The following is a 21673-nucleotide window of genomic DNA, read 5'->3' as shown; positions in this document are numbered from 1 at the left end:
TACGCTTTACACAATTGATGTGTGTATGGATTGGGATAACAGTTGTATGAGCCCCTAATAAAATGTTTAAAAAAAAAAAAAAAAAAGCTTGCATCATACAAAGCATAGCGACAATCTTTTTAAGGAAGCATTCCCACAAAATGCTTGAAAGCCTCAGTTACAGTTACTCAAGCATCTCCAACCGGTATCTGTTTGCCTTCTTCTACAATGATGCACTTTTTGTCTGCACGGAGACAAACAATGAACAGCCTTCTTTCATTTTTAAAAACCTCTTCTGGTATTGAGCACTGCCACACTTTAATGTCAGAGAAACGCAACATACTTCAGCAGCAACTTGCGCTCCGGAAGCCATTTTCACAACCCTAGTCGGAGACTCAGGAAAGGGTGCTGGCCAGAACAGAATCTACGGAGCGTCCTTCTCACGGCCTGAATGACATTGTTTACCATTTATTTTAGTACATGTCTATTGATGAATTCTCCTAACCTTCATTGATGTCAAAATATTCTTATTTCACCTTCCTTTTTTTTTGGTTATACTCACCTTCCTTCTTAAAGAATAGTTTCCCCAGGAAGACAGATGGATACCGGAGTGAGAGGCACAGAGGTATGGGGAAAGGACAGAAATCTGGTGACTGAACATGCCTCACTGCCCCTCCACCCCCACTCAAGCCTGACACTGGTCAGGGGATGAGGGGCAGTGGCTGCGTAGACAGACACTGCGGTGAGGGGCAGTCCGGCGGAAGAACTGGTCTCCGGCGGCTTCGCCCCCTCCCTGGGAAGTCTGGGCGTTGGCCTTCACCCTTTGGTGATTTTCCTCCTGCGGATGCCTGGGACCTGATGGGGTGCTTGGAAAATGGACACTGCTGGGTTCCCCGTCCAGAAGTCCTCCACCCGCTTCTTCATTGCTAGGAACCAACACTATGCTCTCAGGGCTCCAACCTGCCCACAAAACCAGGGAGACACCTTTCCCCAGAGGCGCCCGTTGGCCCCTCCCCCGCTAATGGGCGCTACCGCGCGTGACTGAGGGCAGCCAATCAGCAACGAGACGTTGGGCGAATCAGCAGAGAGGAGCCGTTCCTTCCTGTACACCAATGATCGCGCAGACTCACCGGGAGGGGGCGGGTTTGCAGGGGCGGCAGAGCCAATCACAGCTCTCACGCGGGCTGGTAACCTGGGAGGCAGTTAGTCGCCTGCTTGATCACACTCGCTTCACCAAGATGGCGGCTGTTAAGGATGGTGGTTCCCCTGGAGAAATGGCCACAGGGAGCTTGCGGCGCCTCCACCTGGGAATTCCTGAGGCCGTGTTTGTGGTGAGAGTCACGGCGGCCCTTGGCCCCTTGGCCCGAGGCGGAGGACTGAACACTGTCCTCTGACCCCACCTCGGCCTGAACTCCGGAGGGTCCCGGGATGGCGTGTTCGGCCGGGCCAGTCTCTGCTAGACCCACTCTGAGAAGGGGACCTGGCCATCGCGGGGCGGTAGGGCGTGGGCCAGGGCGACCGCGCCGCCGCCTTGTGTCGTTGACTGCCGCCCTGGGGCCCCGGGAGAAGGGTCGGCGGCAAAGAGCTCGGGACTTCACCGAGATCTCTGGACAGTTAGAGGACCGTGAGCCCGCGGTGGGGCAGGCTGGACCGGTGGGGCTCAGGCCCTAAGCCGGGCGGACAGGCTGGTCCCTGGGGGGAGGGGCCTAGGTGGTTGGTGACTGCGACCCCTCGGAGGTGCTGCTCTGGAGAAGGTTTCTAAGTCAAACCATCCCGAGGTCACATTTCGGTGTCGGCCCATCATCCTAAAAATTTAGTGAGGAGTGAGGGAAACGGAATAGGAGGCTTCACCAGGAGCCCGACCCAGGTCCTAGCAATTTGTAATGAGAGGAAACCTCGGCCCTCCTTGGCCAGCATCCTTAATCAGCTCTGGCTGAGCCACTGTAAAGCGCTGATGGGATTTTTTTTTTCAATCGTTCGATTTAGTTTTAACTGCCAGTTGATACCGACTCTTGGCGACCCCATAGGACAGGGTAGAACTGTCCTGTGGGTTGCCTAAGCTACGACTCTTTATGGGAATAGAAAGCTTCGTGGCCAGTGGGTTCGAACTGCTGACTTTGCAGTTAGAAGCCCAACGGGTAACCAAGATGCTGTTAGTGCGGCCCATGAGTCAAAATTGACTTCGATGGCAGTGAGTTTGGGGTTTTGGTGTGTTGCTTTCGTTTGTGACTGGATTTCCTTCCAGCCCCCTTTTTACTAAGCCTGCATCATTCCTTAAATATATACCTGCCTTATACTGTATGTTTGCATTTGTTGATAGTAATTTTGTACTCAGTGTCTCCATTTTCTCCCTGAGCTGTGCCGTTTTTTTCTTAACAATTATTTCTCAGCGATTGTAACTATAGAGTACAATGAGCATTCATTATTTGCCAGTACTTTTCTAAGGATTTTCTAAAACTCATAGCGGTTGTTACCATCCCCATTTTGCAGTTGATGAAGCTGAGGCACAGTGCCCTTGTGTCTGTCCCTTGCCAGGGTCACACCGGCTCAGAACGCGGGCATTCCTTGGGACTGCACGCTCATTTACCCTTCATCTCCTGCTTGGGGGAGGAAAGCGTGATGGTTGGTTGCTGACTCCCACTCAGTTTCAACTCCTGGTAACCCCGTCTGCAAAATTGGTGTGGCTTTCCAGGCTGTGACCATTCAGAAGTAGGTCTCCAGGTCTTTCTTCTGACGTGCATCTGGGTGGGTTAGGGTCCACCAACCAAATCAGCTGCCCACAGTTGTTTTACTTGTGCATTGTCTATAAGTTCATAGCTAAGGATTGAATTTCCTTAGTGCCTTAAAATACTACAGAAGTCCAGGTGCTGTAGTGGTTAAGCATTCGTCTGCTAACCACAGGCCAGCAGTTGGAAAACACCAGCCACTCCTTGGGAGAAAGACAAGACTTTCTACTCCTGTAAAGAGTTACAGTCTCGGAAAATCACAGGGGCAGTTCTACCATGCCCTGTAGGGTGGTTATGCATCGGCATTGATTCAATGGTAGGGAAGGTTTGTTTGTTTGTTTTTAAGTTTAAATATGATCATGGTGGTCAGCTAGAGATGTATTCAGAAATTGAATTCAAGGAGATGACATTTATCAGGAGATAAATACTGACCTTAAACTGCTTTGTTTCTCTGAAAATTTTTCCTAGACATAAAAATTTAGAATTTCTACCAGCATAATATTTCCAAAATTTATATAATGATTTTTATATTCCTAAATTCACTGGCATATCATGATCTTATGGGGAAAGCATTGGCATCTGAGTAGATTTGAATCCCACCTCTACTTCCAAATTGCTTACTATGGGACATTTAATTTTGCCACTATGAGCCTAAGTTCCTTTAACTACAATGGAGATAATAATACTTTCTGAGTTATTATGAGAGGCAATATGCTTTCATAATGGAAATATGCCAGGTAACCTGTTTATTTTATTATGATAAAAACCAAAAACCCACTGCGATCGACTCAAAGCACTATAGGACAAAGTGGAACTGCTCCATAGGGTTTCCAATTTTTGGAGCAGATAGCCTCATCTTTCTCCCTTGGAGCGACTGGTGGTTAACTGTACAATGCCTAACTCACAGTGCTACCAAGGCTCCATTCTATTTTGATAGAATGTAGAAGGACGGGGCTTTCTACTTCTGCAAACAGTTAACAGTCTTGGAAACTTGTGGGGTAGTTCTACCTTGTCTTATAGGGTCATTGAGTCAGCATTGACTCGATGGCAGTGAGTTTGTTTTTCTGGTTTGAGTATGCCATAGTGATTAAGTCAGAACTCTTCCTTCCCCGCTTCCCCTTCTTCAAATGTTTGTCCCCATCCATTTAATGAACTCATCATCTTCTATTACCTTGTTCAGATACACCCTCCCTCTCTTTTTTCCCCCAGTCACTACCTTAAGATAGAATTCATAGCACGTTATATTCTAGGAATATTATGTCAGCTGCTGTCGAGTCTGTCCTTCTCATGGTAACCCCGTGCACAGTGGAATGAAACCCTGCCTGGTCCTGCTCGAGCCCTAGGATCAGTCTGGGATTGGACCATTGCGATCTACTGGGTTTTCTGAAGTAGATCGCAGGACTTTGTTCCTAGTCTCTTTTAGTCTGTAAGCTTCCACTGCCAGATTGGTCTCCTTTGTAGCAGGTGAGATTTCTACCACTGAATTACCAATATAGGATGGTAATGGCTTACCATTTATTGAGATTTATGTTATTAGGTGTCATTTACTCTTCTAAACGTTTTAAAGCATGCCAACTCATTTACCATCCTGTGAGGAAAAGAAAGTTTCAGTCTCTGCCTACAGATACAGAAATTGAGACCAAGGGAGGTTAAGTAATGCCTCCAAGGTGAACCCAGCCAGTAAGTGGGGTCGCCTGGTTCAAAGCCGGAAAGCCCTATAGCCACAGTCCTATGCTGCTTTTGTTAACTGCCTGCTAGCGTCTAAGCTCTTGCTAGTGGATACCATGTGCTCCCCCAAAAGCTCCAGACTCGTTGCCATTAAGTCGATTCCAACTCACAGCAACCCTATAGGACAGAGTAGAACTGCTCCTGTGGGTTTCTGAGACTGTAAACCTTTAAAGGAGCAGAAAGGCCCATCTCTCTCCCAGTGGGCGGCTGGCGAGTTCAAACTGCTGACCTTGTGGTTTGCTGCCGAACCTGTAACCCACGATATCAGGGATGCTGTTGGGCTTTCAGGCTGACTTGTTGATCATTAAGCAAGCCTTTGTGGCTTGCCTTTTAGGAACCTAATGCCGTAATGATTTCTATGGCAAAGCTTTTTTTTTTTCTAGTTCTTTTTTTTCAGGTTTTTTTTTTTTAACATTTTATTAGGGGCTCATACAACTGTTATCCCAATCCATACACACATCAATTGTGTAAAGCGCATTTGTACATCGTTTCTCAAAACATTTTCTCTCCACTTAAACCCCCGACATTAGGTCCTCATTTTTCCCCTCCCTCCCCGTTCCCCCCTCCCTCATGAACCCTTGATAGTTTATAAATGGGTATTTTGTCATATCTTGTATGGCAAAGCTTTTTGAGTTAAAAAGCAGTGGCATTGATGTCAGCATGCAGCCTGTAGAATCATTGTGTGACTAGGTTACACTAGACAGTGCATTTGATCGTTGCTAATTTTCATAGTTAGGCCCAAGGCTTCCTGGGGCATGCATAAAGCTGGCAAGGTCTAAATAAAAAGCAAAGAGAAGAGAATAGAGGAGGAACAAATTAGCCACATAATTTATGTGTACCATCTGAAATGCTCTCTAACTTTTTATAATTTTGGTTAAAAACAAGCGTTTGGGGGAAAAAAACAAATCAGAGAAGGCTTTAGAGAAAAATCATTTTTCTTTTCTTTTTAAAAAGCAGTCAAAAGATTTGTGTGTATTCTAAAATTTATAATACCTTATATTTTTTATATTAAAGGAAGATGTAGATTCTTTCATGAAACAACCTGGGAATGAGACTGCAGATATAGTACTAAAGAAGTTGGACGAACAATACCAAAAGTATAAGTTTATGGAACTCAATCTTGCTCAAAAGAAAAGGAGGTAAGTTACAAATTTCCCAAAGATATTTGAAAAAATCTTTGCTGTCTTGAATGGTTTAATCCCCCCCCCCAATTTTTATTGAGGCATATTTCAAATACACTTAAATGTCTAGCCCTTGAGTGTGTAATTTTGATGGGTTTTGACTTCTGTAACCATTGCTCACCTCAATGCCAAGAAGATGTCCATTTCTCCAGGAAGTTCTCTTCTTCTTTCAGGACAGCTTTGTCTCCCTGCCCTACCCGCAGAGGCAATTACTGCTCTGATTGTTTTCACTGTAAATTTGTTTGACCTGTGCTTGCATAGGAGTCTTGGTAGTTCAGTGGTTAGGCTCTTGGCTACTAATGAATGCACTGGCCACTCTGGGAGAAAAATGTGGTCGTCTGCTTCAGTAAAGTTGCACAGCTTTGAAACCCTGCAGTCACTGTGAGTCACAAGCAGACATGAGTTTGCTTTGGTCCTTGAATGTCAAGTACATAGAAACATATGGTAAGTGCTGTGCCAGGCTTCTTGGACTTGATGCTTTTGAGAGACTGCCATATGCATTTGAATAGTTAGTGCCTTTTTAGTACCAGCTTGTGTTGCATTGTAGGAATTTTTTGGTAGTCATTTGGATGTATACTCTGAAGTGGTTTTTTGTTTGCTTTTAACTTTTTGTTGTGATTTGGGTGAACATTTCCGGGGCATTGGTTTGTATTCAACAATTCTTGTGAATTTTGTTTTGCGACATTAGCAATCGCCACAATGGACAGCACTCTGCCCACTGCCTCCCCATGCTAACAGGTTCCATTCCTCCTGCTTCCCTTGTCCTTCTTCCTTCTGAGCTTATCTTAGGGCAAATGCTGCCCTCTGGCTCTTGTATGGTTGGTTGTTCTTAGGAGTGCGTACCTCCCGTTGGTGGTGTTCACCTTATAGGCTTGTCTATTGTTTGACTGAAGGTTGAGCCAAGAAGGGGGTGAGAGACCAGTGCTATACCTGAAGGGTGTCTAGGGACCATAGTCTTGGGGGTTGGCTCTTAAATTTTTGTGTAAACATACGTTTTCATTTCCCTGGGATGCACTTTAGATGTGGATATTGCTGAGTTACTTGGTAAGTGTATAGTCAATGTAATGAGAAATTGCTGAAGTTCTCCAAAGTCGTTCCCATTTTATACTCACCAAGAATGTATAAGACGCCTTAATCGTTCCACTGTCTTCCCAGCACTTGTCAGTCTCAAGAAGGTTCTGAACACCGAGTCCAAAGGATAGTGAAGCCCCTATACCAAAGCAGCTGAGGTCCTAGCATCTTAGCTCACGCTTCTTTTTTCACTGAGGTGAGAGACTCACAGAAGTTATGACTTTGCCCAGGCAATGGTATCCTTGCTCTCAATCCTTTATTTCCCTATAGTTTTAGAGTGGCTTCACTGTTAAAAAAAGTTCACTGCATTAAATACGGCTATCTGCAATCTTCAGGAGTCAGTGTTCTTCAAATAGTCAGTATGTATTTCTGGAATGCCCACTGTTGGCGTCATGGTTACCAGTTGGGCTATGATCCACAAGGTTTGCAGTTCGAAACCAGCAGCAGCCCCTCTGGAGAAAGAAGAGGCTTTCTACACCTTTAAAGAATTCCGGTCTCAGAAACCCAGAGGGGCAGTTCTATCCTGTCCTAGAGGGTCGCTGTGAGTCAGTGTTGACTCGATGGTAGTGAAAGATCTACTTTCAGCAAGGACACAATCTAGGGGTGGAGGTCATAGATAATATCAAAAGCAGAGCAGTAATGTGCTTTTGTACAAAGTGTTGAGGGGAAGGCATGATCTGGAGGGGTACAAGGAACGAAAGGGAAAATTCCCAAGGGGAGATGGCTTTATAACCTGAAATGCTGCTTTTGAGTTTGGAGGTAGACTGACGGGACAAAACCGTCTAAAGACTGGTTTTAGATGTGTTCTTTCATTTGAATTTGGTAATAATTGGGGGAAGTTTGAATGGGCTGAAAAGTCATTGACATGGCAAGATGGGTCAGGAAACAATAAGCTGTTCTCATTTTAGAAAAAAGTGTATGCCCAGAAAAATGAAAGAATCGACACTAAAAGCATATTAATAGTGGTGATTGCTGATGTTTTTATTTGCTTATCTGTTTTAGTTTTCTACAGCGTGCACATGCTACTTTGGTAATAAAAGTTTTTTAAAAATTTTATTTTACAAACAGTAAAACTGTTTCATTCAAAGAGGTCATAGAGAAGAGACGTTGGCCTTAGGACCATACTCTGGGGCACGTCTCTCTTAGAGTATGGGAGACCATCAGGATCTAGCATAGGAAGCTGAGAGGGGGCAACTAGTATGGCCAGAAGTAAACCAGAATAGGGGGCTCGTGGAAGGAAAGGGAAGGTATCTGAGAATAAGGGTACCGCAGTTCAATTGAGGGCTGGGAATTGCCTACCCATTTGGCAGCAAGTGGTCATCGGTGACCTTGACATGAGCATTTTCTGGGGATCCAGAGAACAGGGAAAGAAAGGTCATCGGTGACCTTGACATGAGCATTTTCTGGGGATCCAGAGAACAGGGAAAGAAAGGTCATCGGTGACCTTGACATGAGCATTTTCTGGGGATCCAGAGAACAGGGAAAGGAAATAAAGGCATCGTATATGGACAATTTGAAGAGCTTTGCTATAAAAGGGAAAGATAAGGAGCTAGAAGAGGAAGTAAAATCAAGCAGGTTGTTTGTTAAGGTGGAGGAAATAACGGGTTGGGGTGCGAAGGGAGGGGTAAGGTAGAGGGGGAAATTGATGATGTAGAGGAGGGAAAGCGGGGCCGTTTGTGGGTTGGTTTTTTTTTTTTTTCTGTATGGTTGGAACTTTAGTTTGAAATATATGCTCTAGGCCTAAATGGGAGGGGTAAAAATGACTCTATAACTGCAGCCTTCCAGAATGTACACCTGGGATACAACAGTGAGCTCAACAGACAAAAATCCCTGTGCTTGTGGAGGCTACAGGCTAGTTGGGGGAAAAGACAATAAACTTTCATTTCAGTTCAGCTAATATATGCCAGGCACCTAGGCATCTATCAATGAACAAAGCATATGAGAATTTCTGCCTGATTGAAGCTGACATTCTGGCCAGAAATGTTAAGAAATCCTGTAGTAGGGTAGTAGGTGATAGGTACTATGGAGATAGGAAGTGGGGCAAAGTAAAGGGCGTCTGGAGTACTGCGGTTTTTGACTAGAAGCATGATATGATCTGGCTTTCCCCCATTGTCTATTACATATATTTGTAAATGGTTCTCAGCTCGAAAACACAGGGCCAATAAGACTGTCCTGGCGTTTTATTCTTACCTGTAAAACTCTAAGTTAATGTTTTGTTTGTTTGCTTGTTCACAGGCTGAAAGGACAGATTCCAGAAATCAAGCAGACTTTAGAAATTCTCAAATACATGCAGAAGAAAAAAGTTAGTATATTTCTGTTTGTAAATAGGCGTGAACTAGGCAGAGGCACACTCCCTGGGCCCTTGGGTCACTGTTGGTTCGTTTGTGCTCAGCCTGCGTTGCTGAGTGCATCCCATCGTTACGCACACCGTGTATTGCACTGAACACTGTGGTGGTGGCGCTTGCCTCACAAGTCAGATTTCCTTCTGGGGCCCAGATGTCATAAGTTACTTACATGTGGTGTTTATGAAAATTAAATACAATTTGGAATTGTTCTAAAGAAAGAAAATGCCGTATTTTGAGGTAGCAGCATTTCAGAATGTCTTAATATTATTAAGAATAAGGAGTAAGTCATTTTCCACAATAAAAAAAAAGAACCATATGAAAAAAAGGAGTAAGTCAAAGAATTATAGAACTGGAAATACTCCTAGAAACTGTTTCACGTTCCTATTTTATATCTGCTAGATTTTACCTGATCTGTGTCACATAGCTACTTCCTTGCAGAACTGAATTTGGCAATCTTCTGAGTCTTCCTTTAGTACTCATTATATCAAACCAGGCTATAAAGATTACATTTTATCAGCCCATTTTATCGAGATGATTACTTACATCTGTTTTTGATTAGTTATGTGATTGAACATGAGTCACAACATAATAGCAGTGAATTCTTGTACAATTCATTGAGTTTATTCCGATTGTAAGAGTTTCCTGTGTACTTGTGCATGGCCACCTTTGTATGCTGTGTTGACCCAATCCCTCAGAGGTGTAGAGGTTGGCGGTACTCGTCACCAAGTGGAGTCTGACTCATTGCGTTTGTGCAGAGTTCAACTGCCCCATATGGTTTTTAAGGTTGTGACCTTTCAGAAGCAGATCTCCAGGCCTGTCTTCTGCGGCATCTTGTGGTGGGTCTTACCCATTTGTGCCACCCAGGAGCTCTTGTAGGGACTGTTAGTATGGTCATGTTACAGATGAGGGACCTGAGACACGCAGAGTGGAAGTGACATGCCACATTAACAGTGCTAGTACGTAGTTGAGCCAGAATCGATGCCCAGATATCCGACCCCAGTGTCCTGTCTTTTATCATTACATCTGCATGATGATGGTGCTGCTATACATCTGTCTTGCATGCAGCTTAGAGATTCTTTCCTTGAGAGCCTTGATATTAATAGGCCTGTTACAATACTCTATTTTTTTAAGGAGTCCACCAAGTCACTGGAGACCAGATTCTTATTGGCAGATAACCTGTACTGCAAAGCTTCTGTTCCTCCTACTGACAAAGTGTGTCTGTGGCTCGGGGTAAGTAAATGTCTTAAGCCTAGCTTCTTCAGCTGGGATTTGTCAACCAGTGTGCTCTTCCAGCCAAACAGGATTCCTAATATGTCTAAAGGGCGTATCTCCCTTTGATTATAGAAGCAACTAAGGGGTCTGAGTTAGTTAATTGTGCCAGCCTGGCCAATAATCACATGTGGTGCTGGTTGAAAGGCGGAGGGATAAATGGGTGGTGAGCCTCGGCCTTTCTAGTTCTCTGGTCTCTTGTTTTGTGATGGTTGTATCGGGTGCAGCTGCCTTAGCAGTTCCCTGCTTCAGTTTGCAAGATTAACTTCCTACAAGACATCCCCAAGAAGAAGCCGCATGGATCTATCCCGATGCAGCCCTGGGTGCTGGAGCAGCCGTGTGGAGACCCTTGCCAGTGCTGAGATGCTTACACGTTCACGGACTCAGCTTTCCTCCTGCAGTTGGCATCATTGCCTCTGTTTTGTGAGGTGGAGGACTTTGTGGACTGGTGTTGGGTTAATGGGCTAATGTTGGACTTGTGGGCTTGGGCAGCATTGGGTTGGGATGTTTTCGTGATGCACCTTTTCTTTACATAAAACTCTCTTATACATGAGTCACCGTGGATTTGTTTCTCCAAAGTACCTAGACTAATACAGGGTCCAATCCTAGTCAGTCATACTGGAAACTGCCTGGAATTAGGAGTTTGAGCATCACAGTAACATGATGCTCACATCTCTCTTCTCCCATCAAAACAAACTGACCCAAACCCTCGCTACCTTATTTGACTTGAATGTGACAAAGGAAATGGAATAGGAACAAAAGAGAAAGTGTATTGCTAAACTTATGATAAATGTGTCTTCTCCACAAAAGTTTATTAGTTCTAGAAAGATCCCTCTTAAGTTATGGAGAAAAAGATTGTTACAGAGACCTTGAGGATTAGTTTTCAGTTTTAGATAATTTCTAAGACCTTCTTTTTCTATAATTTTTCTATCTTGCTCCTCTTAGCAGCATTACAAGTTTACCCATTCACGATAGAGTTTTGTCTTCTGTCAGCTGATATAGGAACCCTGGTGGCATCGTTGTTACATGTTGAATTGCAAGCCTCAAGGGCAGTAGTTCGAAATCACTAGCCACCCCGCACGAGAACCCAAAATAAACAAACTCTTTGCCATTGAGTTGATGCTGACTCATCAAGACCCTGTAGGATAGAGTTGAAGTGCGTGCCCCTGGGAGTTTCCAAGTTTGTGTTTGTGGGTGTAGAAAGTCCCATCTTTCTCCTGAGGAGTGGATCTCAGCCCAGTGCATAACCACCACGCCACCAGGGCGTCTAGTTCCTTGGAAGAAAGACAGTGCTTCCTACTCCTAGAAAGCATTACAGTTGGGAAACTCCCCCGGGGCATTTCTGCCCTGTCTGACTGGGTCGCTTGGAGTCAGCACTTTTTGTCTTATAGAAATAGTAGGTGAGCTCTACACGATGAGCAGAATAGCATGTGGAAACTTGATTCTGTATTTGTTAGTTCCAGCTTTCGATTTTTGTTATATCAATGTTAAAGAGTTTGTACAACTTTGACATTTTATTCAACAACCATAATTCCCACTCTTGCTTAATTTTAGTTCTATATTTAAAAGGAGAGATTCACTGTTATTACTGATCCTTTTTTTAATCCTTTGAAATTTAAAAACTAAACTTAAATGTGTCTTAGAGGCCATTGATTTTACTGTATTGCTATTTGTTTTTCCTAGAGATGATGTGACCCTTTGATTCACGAGTTAAAGTTTTTATTTCAGGAAAGATGGTTTCTGTTACACGTTTAAATGTTTGTTTTGTTCAGTATCTTTTATTACTTTCTTTGGGAGTAAGAAATAATTTAATGTCTTTTGTTTTCATTATCTATCATATTTTCTGTATTACCGTATGTACTCAAGTATAAGCTGACTCGAATATCCGCCTAGGGAACTAATTTTACCACAAAAACGGCATTTAAAATGTGCTGGAAAACTCGACGTATATTCAAGTATATATGGTAGTTTTCTAATATTTGGTTTTTGAATTTCATTTATGATTTTTTCTGGCTTGTCATCTATAAATTTCAGAATAACATGTATTTGGTTTAGTTGCTTTGACTCTGGCTTTCATAATGGTTTTTCTCTTACTCTTCACTTTATTTTCTGAGCTTTTCCAGCTCATTATGTCTGTCTTATTTGAGCCCTTGACTTCTCCCCAGGCCCTGCACTTCCCACTCTCTTTCCCTTCAGTCAATGGCAGAACCACAACAAAACCCTTGATTCCTCCCTAAAGCAGTTCATCAGCAAGTCTTCTTAGCTTTATAAACCAAAAGCCAAACTCACTGCCACCGAGTTGATGCTGACTCAGAGAGACCTTATAGGACTTGGTAGAACTGCCCCTTTGAGTCTCTGAGACTAACTCTATGGGAGTGGAATGCTCTCTTAGTTGTATATGAGAATCCAACAACTTCTTTTATTCTTCAGCTGCACTACCCTGGTACAAACCATCCAAACCTCCCACCATGACTACAGGAATAATGGCCTTATTTTCCTCCTTCTGTCTAAAACCTTTGAGAAGCTTTTGATCTCATTAGAGGGAAAGCCTAAGTTTCTCTTTTGAATGGATCACAAGTCTGATAACCCCTGTAGTTTCTCTGATCTTATTCCCAATTGCTTTTTTCCTTGCATGCTCATGCTGGGTTTCTGGCTAGACCTAGAAGGAACATGCAGGGAATGGGCCCACCTTTATTTTGCCTGTGCACTCTGCTTGAAGTACTTTTTCCAGATGTTCCCAGCTCTTACTCCCTTCGGGTCTCTGTTCCATTGTTGCCTTCTACTCAGTCAGCCTAACAGTTCCTGTTTCTCTTTGATTTTGCCTCATAACTGCCTGACAAACTACATGTTTACCTACTTCTTTGTATTTTGCCTGTCACTGCCCCTCCTCCCCCCGCTTCTTTAATAGGAATTTAAACCTCATGCAAGTCAGGTTCTGAGTGGTTCACTGTTGATTTTCCAAAGAGAGAATGTTTGGCACATAGTAATCATGAAAAAATTTGTTGAAGAAATGGAGTTTGTGCAGCTTTTACAATTACCTATTGACCATTCCCTTGAACCACCGGTACATGCCTTTTAAAGTGCGTCAAATAACCACTTCACTGCTCAAGACACTCCGGTAGTTTCCCCATCACCAAGGGCTGAATTGAGAGGTTTTGATTTACATAAACGCCAGCCCCACTCCCTCCCATCACTTGTTTCCCTCTGTTCTTCCTGTCACTCTGCTTCAGCCTGGTGACCTCCTCACAGTCCCCACCTTTCAGCTTCTAGGTCTGTACTCGCCGTACTCCCTGCACCGATTCCTGTGCTTAAACCGTGAGCTCCCTCAAGAGACCTACTGTGACTCATCTGCTGACCGCGTCCTCTTGTGTCAGCTTCTCTTGCGGTTTTTCTTTGAAACAATATCTCATTCCCTGATAGATTATGGACCATTGTGTTTATTATTAGTTTACTATTTGTGCTCCCTGCTTGAATGTAAGTGAGGAGTTGTATTTTCAGCCAAGAGAAAAATATCTGGCATGTATCAGTAAAAGTTTGTTGGATGAATGATGTTTCGATTGCTTTTAAAAATTGTAACTGTACATGCTCATGGTTAAAAGATCAAATAGGTCAGAAAATTTATAATGGGAAGCTGTAGTCTCCTCTTCCATCCCCAGATGTAATCATTTTTGTCATTGGTTTGTTGGCTGCTGTCTGAAGAACTCTGGCTGATCCTCAGGGTGTATAGGTTGACAAATTTGCCTTTCCTTTGGCTCACCAATCTGGTCCGCAGCACCCAAGCTTGAAAACCTTCCATGGCAGGACCTTCTCCTCCTCTTCAGGTTATGCTGATTCTTTTTCAGTTTTGGAAAAATGTTTCAAAGTAAAATTTAACATAAGCTTGTTGCAAAAACAAACAAATGATGCAGAAGAATATGGAATAAAAAATGAAAGTCTCTCTCCTTTCTGAAATCCTAATCCTACACACTCCAGGGATGAGCTCTTTTTTTCTGTATATCTACATAGACATATTGCGATGAAATTGTTTCTTTTATTGGTCTTTTGCCTTGATTCTTGGGTGGGGGCTGGGGGTGGAGCTTACCACCCCTCTTCCCCGGCCTTAAGGAGTTTTTTGCTTTGTTTTGTTCTTGTTTTTACCCCAAAGGGTTTGTTATTTTTGTCCAGGTTAATTGACATTTCCTAGGTAGCCTGTAAACAACTTGGTGTGATATTTTTCGTCTGATCCTGAATTGCAGCCTGCCCTTGCAGGAATTATTTAATAGATTATGCAGATGAGGTGAGTTGTAGCCTATTATGCAAATGAAGTTTCTGTGGCCTATCAAGAAGGCATCAGTCAGTTCGTGACCCTGATGGAAATACCATGCTTTGAATTGACAAGGAGTTTGGGTGTTTTAGTAACCCGATCCATAGAGGATTTCAGAGAGAAAGAGAAACAGAAGGGGAAAGCAGAAGGGAGGCAAGGAACCTTCTAAACGAGCGGTAACATTAGTCAGGGGCTGTACCACTGAAGACAGAGATAGTAGTGGTCAGAGTGGGTAAAAACATGGGAGAATAGAGGTATGTCTGACTTCCACTTCTTAGGAATTAAGCTTGGTCTGATGTTGATTTACATTTTGCACTCTAAAGTTAGACACGTTCTGGCTGTGCTATTCCTGCTAGCACTACCATTGCATACATTTATAGTGGAGATTGTGCCCATGTTATTTTTATTAAAGTGGTTAGTAAGTGGCATGGAGGCCCATCTGACCTCCTCTGGCTTCACAAGGGAGGATAATCCGATTCTAATCCCATTTCAATGCACCTTCACTTGATGTCTTCTCTCTGTGTGTCTGTGTCTGCTCATCATTGTAAGATACCACACATGGGAGTAGGACTCACCGTACCCCTGTATGATTTGTAAAGTTAACGTAATATTTGAAAGAAAAATTGTTTGCAAATAAGGTTGAAACCTGACATAGTTTAGGGGGCATAGCTCAGTTCATAGTGCAACGCAAATATCCATCAGCAGTGGAATGGCTGCATCAGTTGTTCCCTATCATCGCCATGCGATGCTGTACAGAACCCAGGGTTCACGAACTGCTGTATGCAACAAGGATGAGTCTCACACATTGCTGAGTGAAAGGAGCTGTTTTGTTTTCTTGCTGTAACATCACCACAAACTTCATGGCTTAAAATCTCATAACTAACTAGTGTGCATAGCGTCACTCTGGGTCAGAACCGACTCATGGCACCTAACAACAGTTAAAACTCTGTAGGAGGTCAGAGTCCGGATGCCTGTAAGCCAGGGGGCCACCTCTCAGCGTTTAGAGGCAGTGGCATGTGAGCTCCTTCTCACACTTCCAGTCTTTCTGACATGCCTTTCTACCACTAGCCAGAGGAAGTTTGTGATGCTTTTAAGGCCTCGTGTGATTACATTAGGCTCACCCAGAAAATCTCCTCATATTAAAGTTGGCTCAGCCCCAGGACGTAACACCATCACAGTGGTGATATCCTCTCATAATCCCAGATTCCAAAACCTGGGGGGGGCATGTTCAAGAGGCTGGAAGTCCAAGTGCGGAGTGCCAGCTCTAGGGGAGCGCTTTCTCTCTGTCAGCTCTGGTGAAAGACCTGTATCTTGGATTCAATCTTCCCCAGGGTCTAGGAGTTTCTCATTGCAGGGACTCTGGGTCCAAGGATGTGCTCTGTCCCTGGCTCTTTCGGGTGGTAGTGAGGTCTCCCTGTCTGCTCCTTTTTCTCTCTTAGAACAATAAGCCTGAGATCTGAGTGAGGGGGTTGAATCTCACTCACATCTTACTTCATTAGCATAACCAGCAGCCTGATTCTCAATACTCACTGCCATTGAGTCTCTTTCCAATCACGACCCCTGTGGGTTTCCAGGACTGTCACTTTTTATCAGAGATCCCTTGGAGCAGTTGGTGATTTCAACCTCCCATTTATTTAAGAACGATGTGAGCTGACCCACTTGAGTCTTCATTTTCTGAGCTATAGAAAAGTAGATGACCTTTGCCATACCCTGTTGCAAGTAGTCAGCTCTGCCACTGGGGCATAAAAGCAGAGACAATATGTAAATGAATAGAGCTTAGCTGGGTCCAATCAAATTGTATTTACAAAAACAAGCAGTGGATCGATCAACTTTGACCTGAGGGCCAACCCCTGTTCTAACCTATATAAAAACTCAAAACTCACTGCCAAAGAGTATAAGCCGATTCGTGGTCAGCAGTTCCAAATCACCAACCGCTCCAAGAGAGAAAGATGGGACTTTCTATTCCTGTCAAGAGTTATGGTATTGGAAACTCACAGGGGCAGTTCCACCCTGCCCTCTAGGTTCTATGAGAGGAACCTATCTAAAGCACTGTGTAAATACTCATTGGAGCCATTACTGTCTCTCTTCAGGCGAATGTAATGCTGGAATATGATATTGATGAAGCACAGGCACTGTTGGAAAAGAACTTAGGAACCGCCACAAAGAATCTGGATTCTCTCGAGGAAGACCTGGACTTTCTTCGAGACCAATTTACTACCACGGAAGTCAGTATCCTTTCTTTAAAAAACAAACAAACCAAAAACGAGGGAAAGGTAAAATGTAGAAATCTGTATTTAACATTCTTACTTGTGTTGCTTTAATGAGTAAGATACTCTTATGCTAATTTAGGTTGCAAAATAATGAAAATAATAATCATGGATGTAGGTAATGATTCAGTAAGCTTGCAGATAGACTCATTAATTTGAAATGTGCAGATATGATAACAGCAAATTCAAATTGGCGAAGGAGCACTTTTCTTACAAACATTTTTTTCAAAAAACCTTCTTGGCTAATTAGGTAGTTTATAACAGAAGCATCTGTTAAAGGTCCCCTATGTTTGTACAATTTTGCCGAGCCATACAGGGCAGAGGGCTAGTGAGGGAATCATTGCTACAAAGATAGTAACAGAGTCTTCCTCCATTAGAACTACACATGTAAAAACAGTTAAATGTGCGTTTCCTAGCAAAATAAAAGTAAGTTTAATATATACACCAAGGCAATTTCATGTTGTTTTGAATCACTGAGTGGGCTCTGACTCAGCAGTCCCATAGAACAGAATAGAACCGGCCTATAGGGTTTCCGCTACAGAAGCTGATGGCCACATCGCTCGTGTGGAGCAGCTGGTGTCTGGGTACCCACTGGCCTGTCCCTCAACAGCCCAGCACTTAATCACTGTGCCACCAAGGCATCCGCTTCACGTTAAAGTCAGGATGATAGGTGTGAGCTGGAGTTAGTTCAGAAAAGGCTTTGTAGAGAAGATAAAACTTGATCTGCGTTTAAAGGCACTTTCTGATTTCGAGTAGCAGAGAGAAGAGGTGGAGGAGGAAGGGGTGGGGAATGTAGGACATTTGGATTAGGGGAAAGGATGGGCTTAGGCTCGAGCACCTCTTTCCTTTCTTCTCCCAGGCTTCCTCTAACCCTTGTCCTCTTCTCTCCTGCCTCCCTTGCCACCCAGATGCACTCAGCCCCCACAGCTTTGTCAGCTTTTCCTACCATTGCCATAGTTTACAGTAGCTGTTTTTAGAGTCAGGCCATTGCACTGTCTCCAATATAAAAGTCCCATTTTTCCCCCTGTGAAAATGCTTCATTGAGCCTTGTCACATATAAGCTATGAGTATAGATACCTTATGAAGTGCCCCCAGGCAGCCAGTGTCATCTCCCTGCCCCAATCCTCCTCTTGTGTGCTCTGCCAATAAGCCTAATTCTTTAGTAAGCTTCTGTAGCACATGGCAGAGACTCAGCCTTTGTGTGAGGGAAGGTGGGCACATCAGAAGCCTAGTGCAGGGTCCATCTGACTGACAGCTAATGTAGAGCGACTTCATCCCTCCATGAGATGACTTGGGGCCAAGGCGAGGGCGATGCTTCTGGAAAGGAAAACATACTCCGTGTGAGAAGACAAAATAATTATAGCTATAGGAGCTAAAGAAAAGGAGGTCTCTTTGGAGATGAGCCCTGCCGACTTGGAGAATGCCTTTTTGACAGTGTTGGAGATTGTGTTCCATCTCTTGAGACCCCAACTATGAAGGGTGATTCAATTCAGTACATGATAAGGCTGAGAGACTTCCCCTCTTTAGTCAGGCCTTTGTTCAGCGCCGCCTCTGAGCTGTAGTAGATGTTCGAATGCCCCATAAAACTAAAGGGAGGGTACAATAGAAGAGTACTACTGGCATTTTATTAGGGGCTCATACAACTCTTATCACAATCCATACATACATCAATTGTGTCAAGCACATTTGTACATTCATTGCCCTCATCATTCTCAAAACATTTGCTCTCCACTCAAGCCCCTGGCATCAAGTCCTCATTTTCCCCCCTCCCTTCCCGCTGCCCCCTTCCTCATGAACCCTTGATCATTTATGAATTATTATTTTGTCATATCTTGCACTGTCCGGCGTCTCCCTTCACCCACTTTTCTGTTGTCTGTTCCCCAGGGAGGAGGTTATATATATATAAAAAAAGTAGAGTATTACCGTATATACTCTAGTATAAGCTGACCCAAATATCAGCTGAGGCATCTAATTTTACCACAAAAACTTCATTAAAAATGTGCTGGGAAACTCGGCTTATACTCGAGTATGTACGTAATAATTAGATCGATTTAAATATCACGTGGTTGGGTCAGGAGGAGGGACTATCTTTGAAACTTGACAGTGTCTAGCACATGTTTGTTAAATGGAATACCAGATTTGACTCTGAATGCTAACAATTGTTCATTTTATACCAATCTCAGCAGCTAAATGTTGTAGCAAAACTACTTATAATGCTAGTTATTACTAGTATTTTGTGTGCATGATCTTTGTGCCTTTAAAATTGTATTTACCTTTTCTTTGACATTTCTTGCAGATATGGCTAGGGTTTATAATTGGGATGTAAAAAGAAGAAACAAAGATGATTCTATCAAGAACAAAGCATAAAGCTGGCAATTGAAAATGTGGTTCAGTTTTCCAAGCATACATTATTTTGAATACCCTAAAGTTTATTCTTAAAGACTGACATAACTTTGAATAATTTTTTAGCAGCAAGAATGAGGATTAAAACTTTTAAAAATGACAAATGGCATTTTTTTAATTCATGAACAAAATTCATTTCCAGTGTTTTATGAAATTAGTCGTATGATGTTTTCTTTTTCACATTTCCCAATAAAATAAACAGTGCTTTCATCGGATTTGTCTGTCATAAGAAAACTGAGTTGAAAAGACCCTAGACTCAAAGCTAGGCACTAACACAGTTTACTCTTTATGTGCTTAAACCAGTTTCGAGGTAGGAAAGATAGTTTGACTATTTACAGACAGACTTGATTTTCTTCCGTGCATGTGAAGTTTTATGACACTGGGACCACTGATTTGTCTTATGTAAATGAGATTCATGGATTACTGGTTAATTCTCATAATATTTTGAACTTTTCAGGAAACAGTAATTTGCCTTTCTAAACAGGAAGAGGGCTACTGAGACCACATGTTTTTTTAGCCCAAATAGTGCACAGTGTCTTAGCGATGCCCACATAGAAGACTTTGACTAATGTGAAATACTATTACCTGCTCAGCACTCACCGCTAAGGCGATTTTTCCTTTATTAAAGGTTCTTCAAAGCAGCTTAACTGGAATGGTAAGGTGAATGCCAATTTGCAATGGAAAAGAGGTGTTGTGCTTTTTATTCATGATAAAGCCTCATAGAATTAATAAGTTCCAATGTAAGTCTGTTGGTGTAGTGGTTAGTGCTAGATGATACAGATTCTGGTCAAAGTACAAACGTTCCATTCCTTCTTAATGTGGTAAAAACTTGTACAATGTTTTGTACTTGTACTTCATGATATTAAAACAATGGTATTTCATGATATTAAAACAGTGAAGTTCAAACTGTGGCACGACACCTTCTTTCATTAGTGTTTCTAACGTTAACGAATCTTCACATATTTGTAGAGTTTATTTGCTTATGCATATAACTAAGGAGCTCTGGTGGTGTCGTGGGCTGCACATTGAGCTGCTGACCCCAAAGTCAAGGGTTCAAACCCACCAATCACTTAGAGGAAGAAAGGTGAAGCTGTCTGATGTAAAGATTTAAAAGTCTCAGAAACCCGAAAAGGACAGTTCTACTCTGCCTGTGAGGTCACAATTAGTCAGAAAAGACTCAGTGGCAGTGAGTTTCCTTTTTGTTTTTGATTCTTAGAACCAGCATTTCTCAGGCATTTCTTCTGTTTATAGAGACAACATTAAATCCCTTTGGAAGGAATATAGATAGACAATTGAGAAGTTAGTCTGAAAGATACCTAAATTCCCAGATTTCATTTTTTTCCATGGTTTTATTTTAAATTCCTTACTTTTAAAATTGAGGTTTGTAAACATCTTGACAGATGGTAAGGGATAATTTTTCTCTTTCATACATTGGCACAACATTTTCCTTTTACCATTTATTAGCACAGGAATGATTTGCTCAGGAGATTTTATTTTGTCTTAATCTACGTCCTTGAAAATCTAAGTATGAAGAAGAATCAACTGTTTCAGACCAGAAGGGCAGCATGGAAACACTCAGGACACATAGGGAGGAAGTGGGATAAGTGATGTCACTTAGAGGGGATTGCCTTGGATGAGTTGAAAAAAAGTATATGATTCGCTGGATATAAAGTTGGTCTGTAAGCTGGCGGCTAATACACAAAACAAAAATTAAAAAATAAGGCCATCTAACTGAGAAACAACAAAGCCCACATGGAAGAAGTACACCAGCCTGTGAGATCACGAGGCGTCGAAGGGATCAGGTATCAGGCATCAAAGACCTTAAAAATCATAGCCTTGTGAGTGAGGGGGAGTGCAGAGTGAGGACCCACAGCCCATCTCTGGGAAATTGGACATTCCCTTAAAGAAGGGCCGCGGGGAGGAGACGAGGCAGTCAGAGTGCAGTGTAACAATGATGAAACATAGGATTTTCTTCTAGTTCTTTAAGGCTTCCCAACCCCCACGATCATGATCCCAATTCAACTGTACAAATCCGGCTGGACCAGAGGATGTACACTAGTACAGATAGGAACTGGAAACACAGGGAATCCAGGGTGGATCCCTTCAGGACCAGTGGTGAGAGTGGCGATACCGGGAGGGTGGAGAGAGGGGGGACAGATTACAGAAGTCTACATATAACCTCCTCCCTGGGGGATGGACAACAGAGAAGTGGGTGAAGGGAGACATCGGACAGTGTAAGATATGACAAAATAATTTATAAATTATCAAGGGTTCATGGGGGAGGGGGAGCTGAGAGGGAGGGGAAAGAATGAGCTGATACCAAGGGCTCAAAGTAGAAGTAAAATGTTTTGTGAATGATGAGGGAAACAAATGTATGACAGTGCTTGACACAGTGGATGTA

The 21673-nt window shown here is 42.9% G+C and overlaps 1 protein-coding gene across 2 annotated transcripts; it reads left to right on the top strand.

The window, feature by feature from the left end:
- The first annotated feature begins 1201 nt into the window (after nucleotides 1–1201).
- On the top strand, nucleotides 1202–20183 carry VBP1 (VHL binding protein 1). Of its 2 annotated transcripts, none has more exons than XM_045285565.1 (6): nucleotides 1202–1310; nucleotides 5448–5572; nucleotides 8921–8987; nucleotides 10162–10260; nucleotides 16693–16827; nucleotides 19166–20183. In XM_045285565.1, exons 1-6 carry the CDS (start codon nucleotides 1218–1220, stop codon nucleotides 19193–19195), a joined length of 549 nt encoding a protein of 182 aa, XP_045141500.1. In that variant the 5' UTR covers nucleotides 1202–1217; the 3' UTR covers nucleotides 19196–20183. The 2 variants fall into 2 exon arrangements, with proteins under 2 accessions (XP_045141500.1, XP_004717593.1); XM_004717536.2 differs by having other exon boundaries at nucleotides 16693–16831.
- The last annotated feature ends 1490 nt before the right edge of the window (nucleotides 20184–21673 follow it).

Source organism: Echinops telfairi, unplaced genomic scaffold, assembly GCF_000313985.2.
Source record: "Echinops telfairi isolate 266 unplaced genomic scaffold, ASM31398v2 ScPeMD7_7472;HRSCAF=8510, whole genome shotgun sequence".
Classification (NCBI taxonomy): Eukaryota; Metazoa; Chordata; class Mammalia; order Afrosoricida; family Tenrecidae; genus Echinops; species Echinops telfairi.
This window is presented reverse-complemented; position numbering and strand designations above follow the sequence as displayed.

Bases quoted from the DNA above. Each gene is read 5' to 3' on its own strand.
- VBP1 (XM_004717536.2), top strand. From the start codon at position 1,218: ATGGCGGCTGTTAAGGATGGTGGTTCCCCTGGAGAAATGGCCACAGGG. The intron at 1,311-5,447 runs GTGAGAGTCACG...TTTATATTAAAG, and splicing joins TTCCTGAGGCCGTGTTTGTG to GAAGATGTAGATTCTTTCAT. The intron at 10,261-16,692 runs GTAAGTAAATGT...GTCTCTCTTCAG, and splicing joins AAGTGTGTCTGTGGCTCGGG to GCGAATGTAATGCTGGAATA.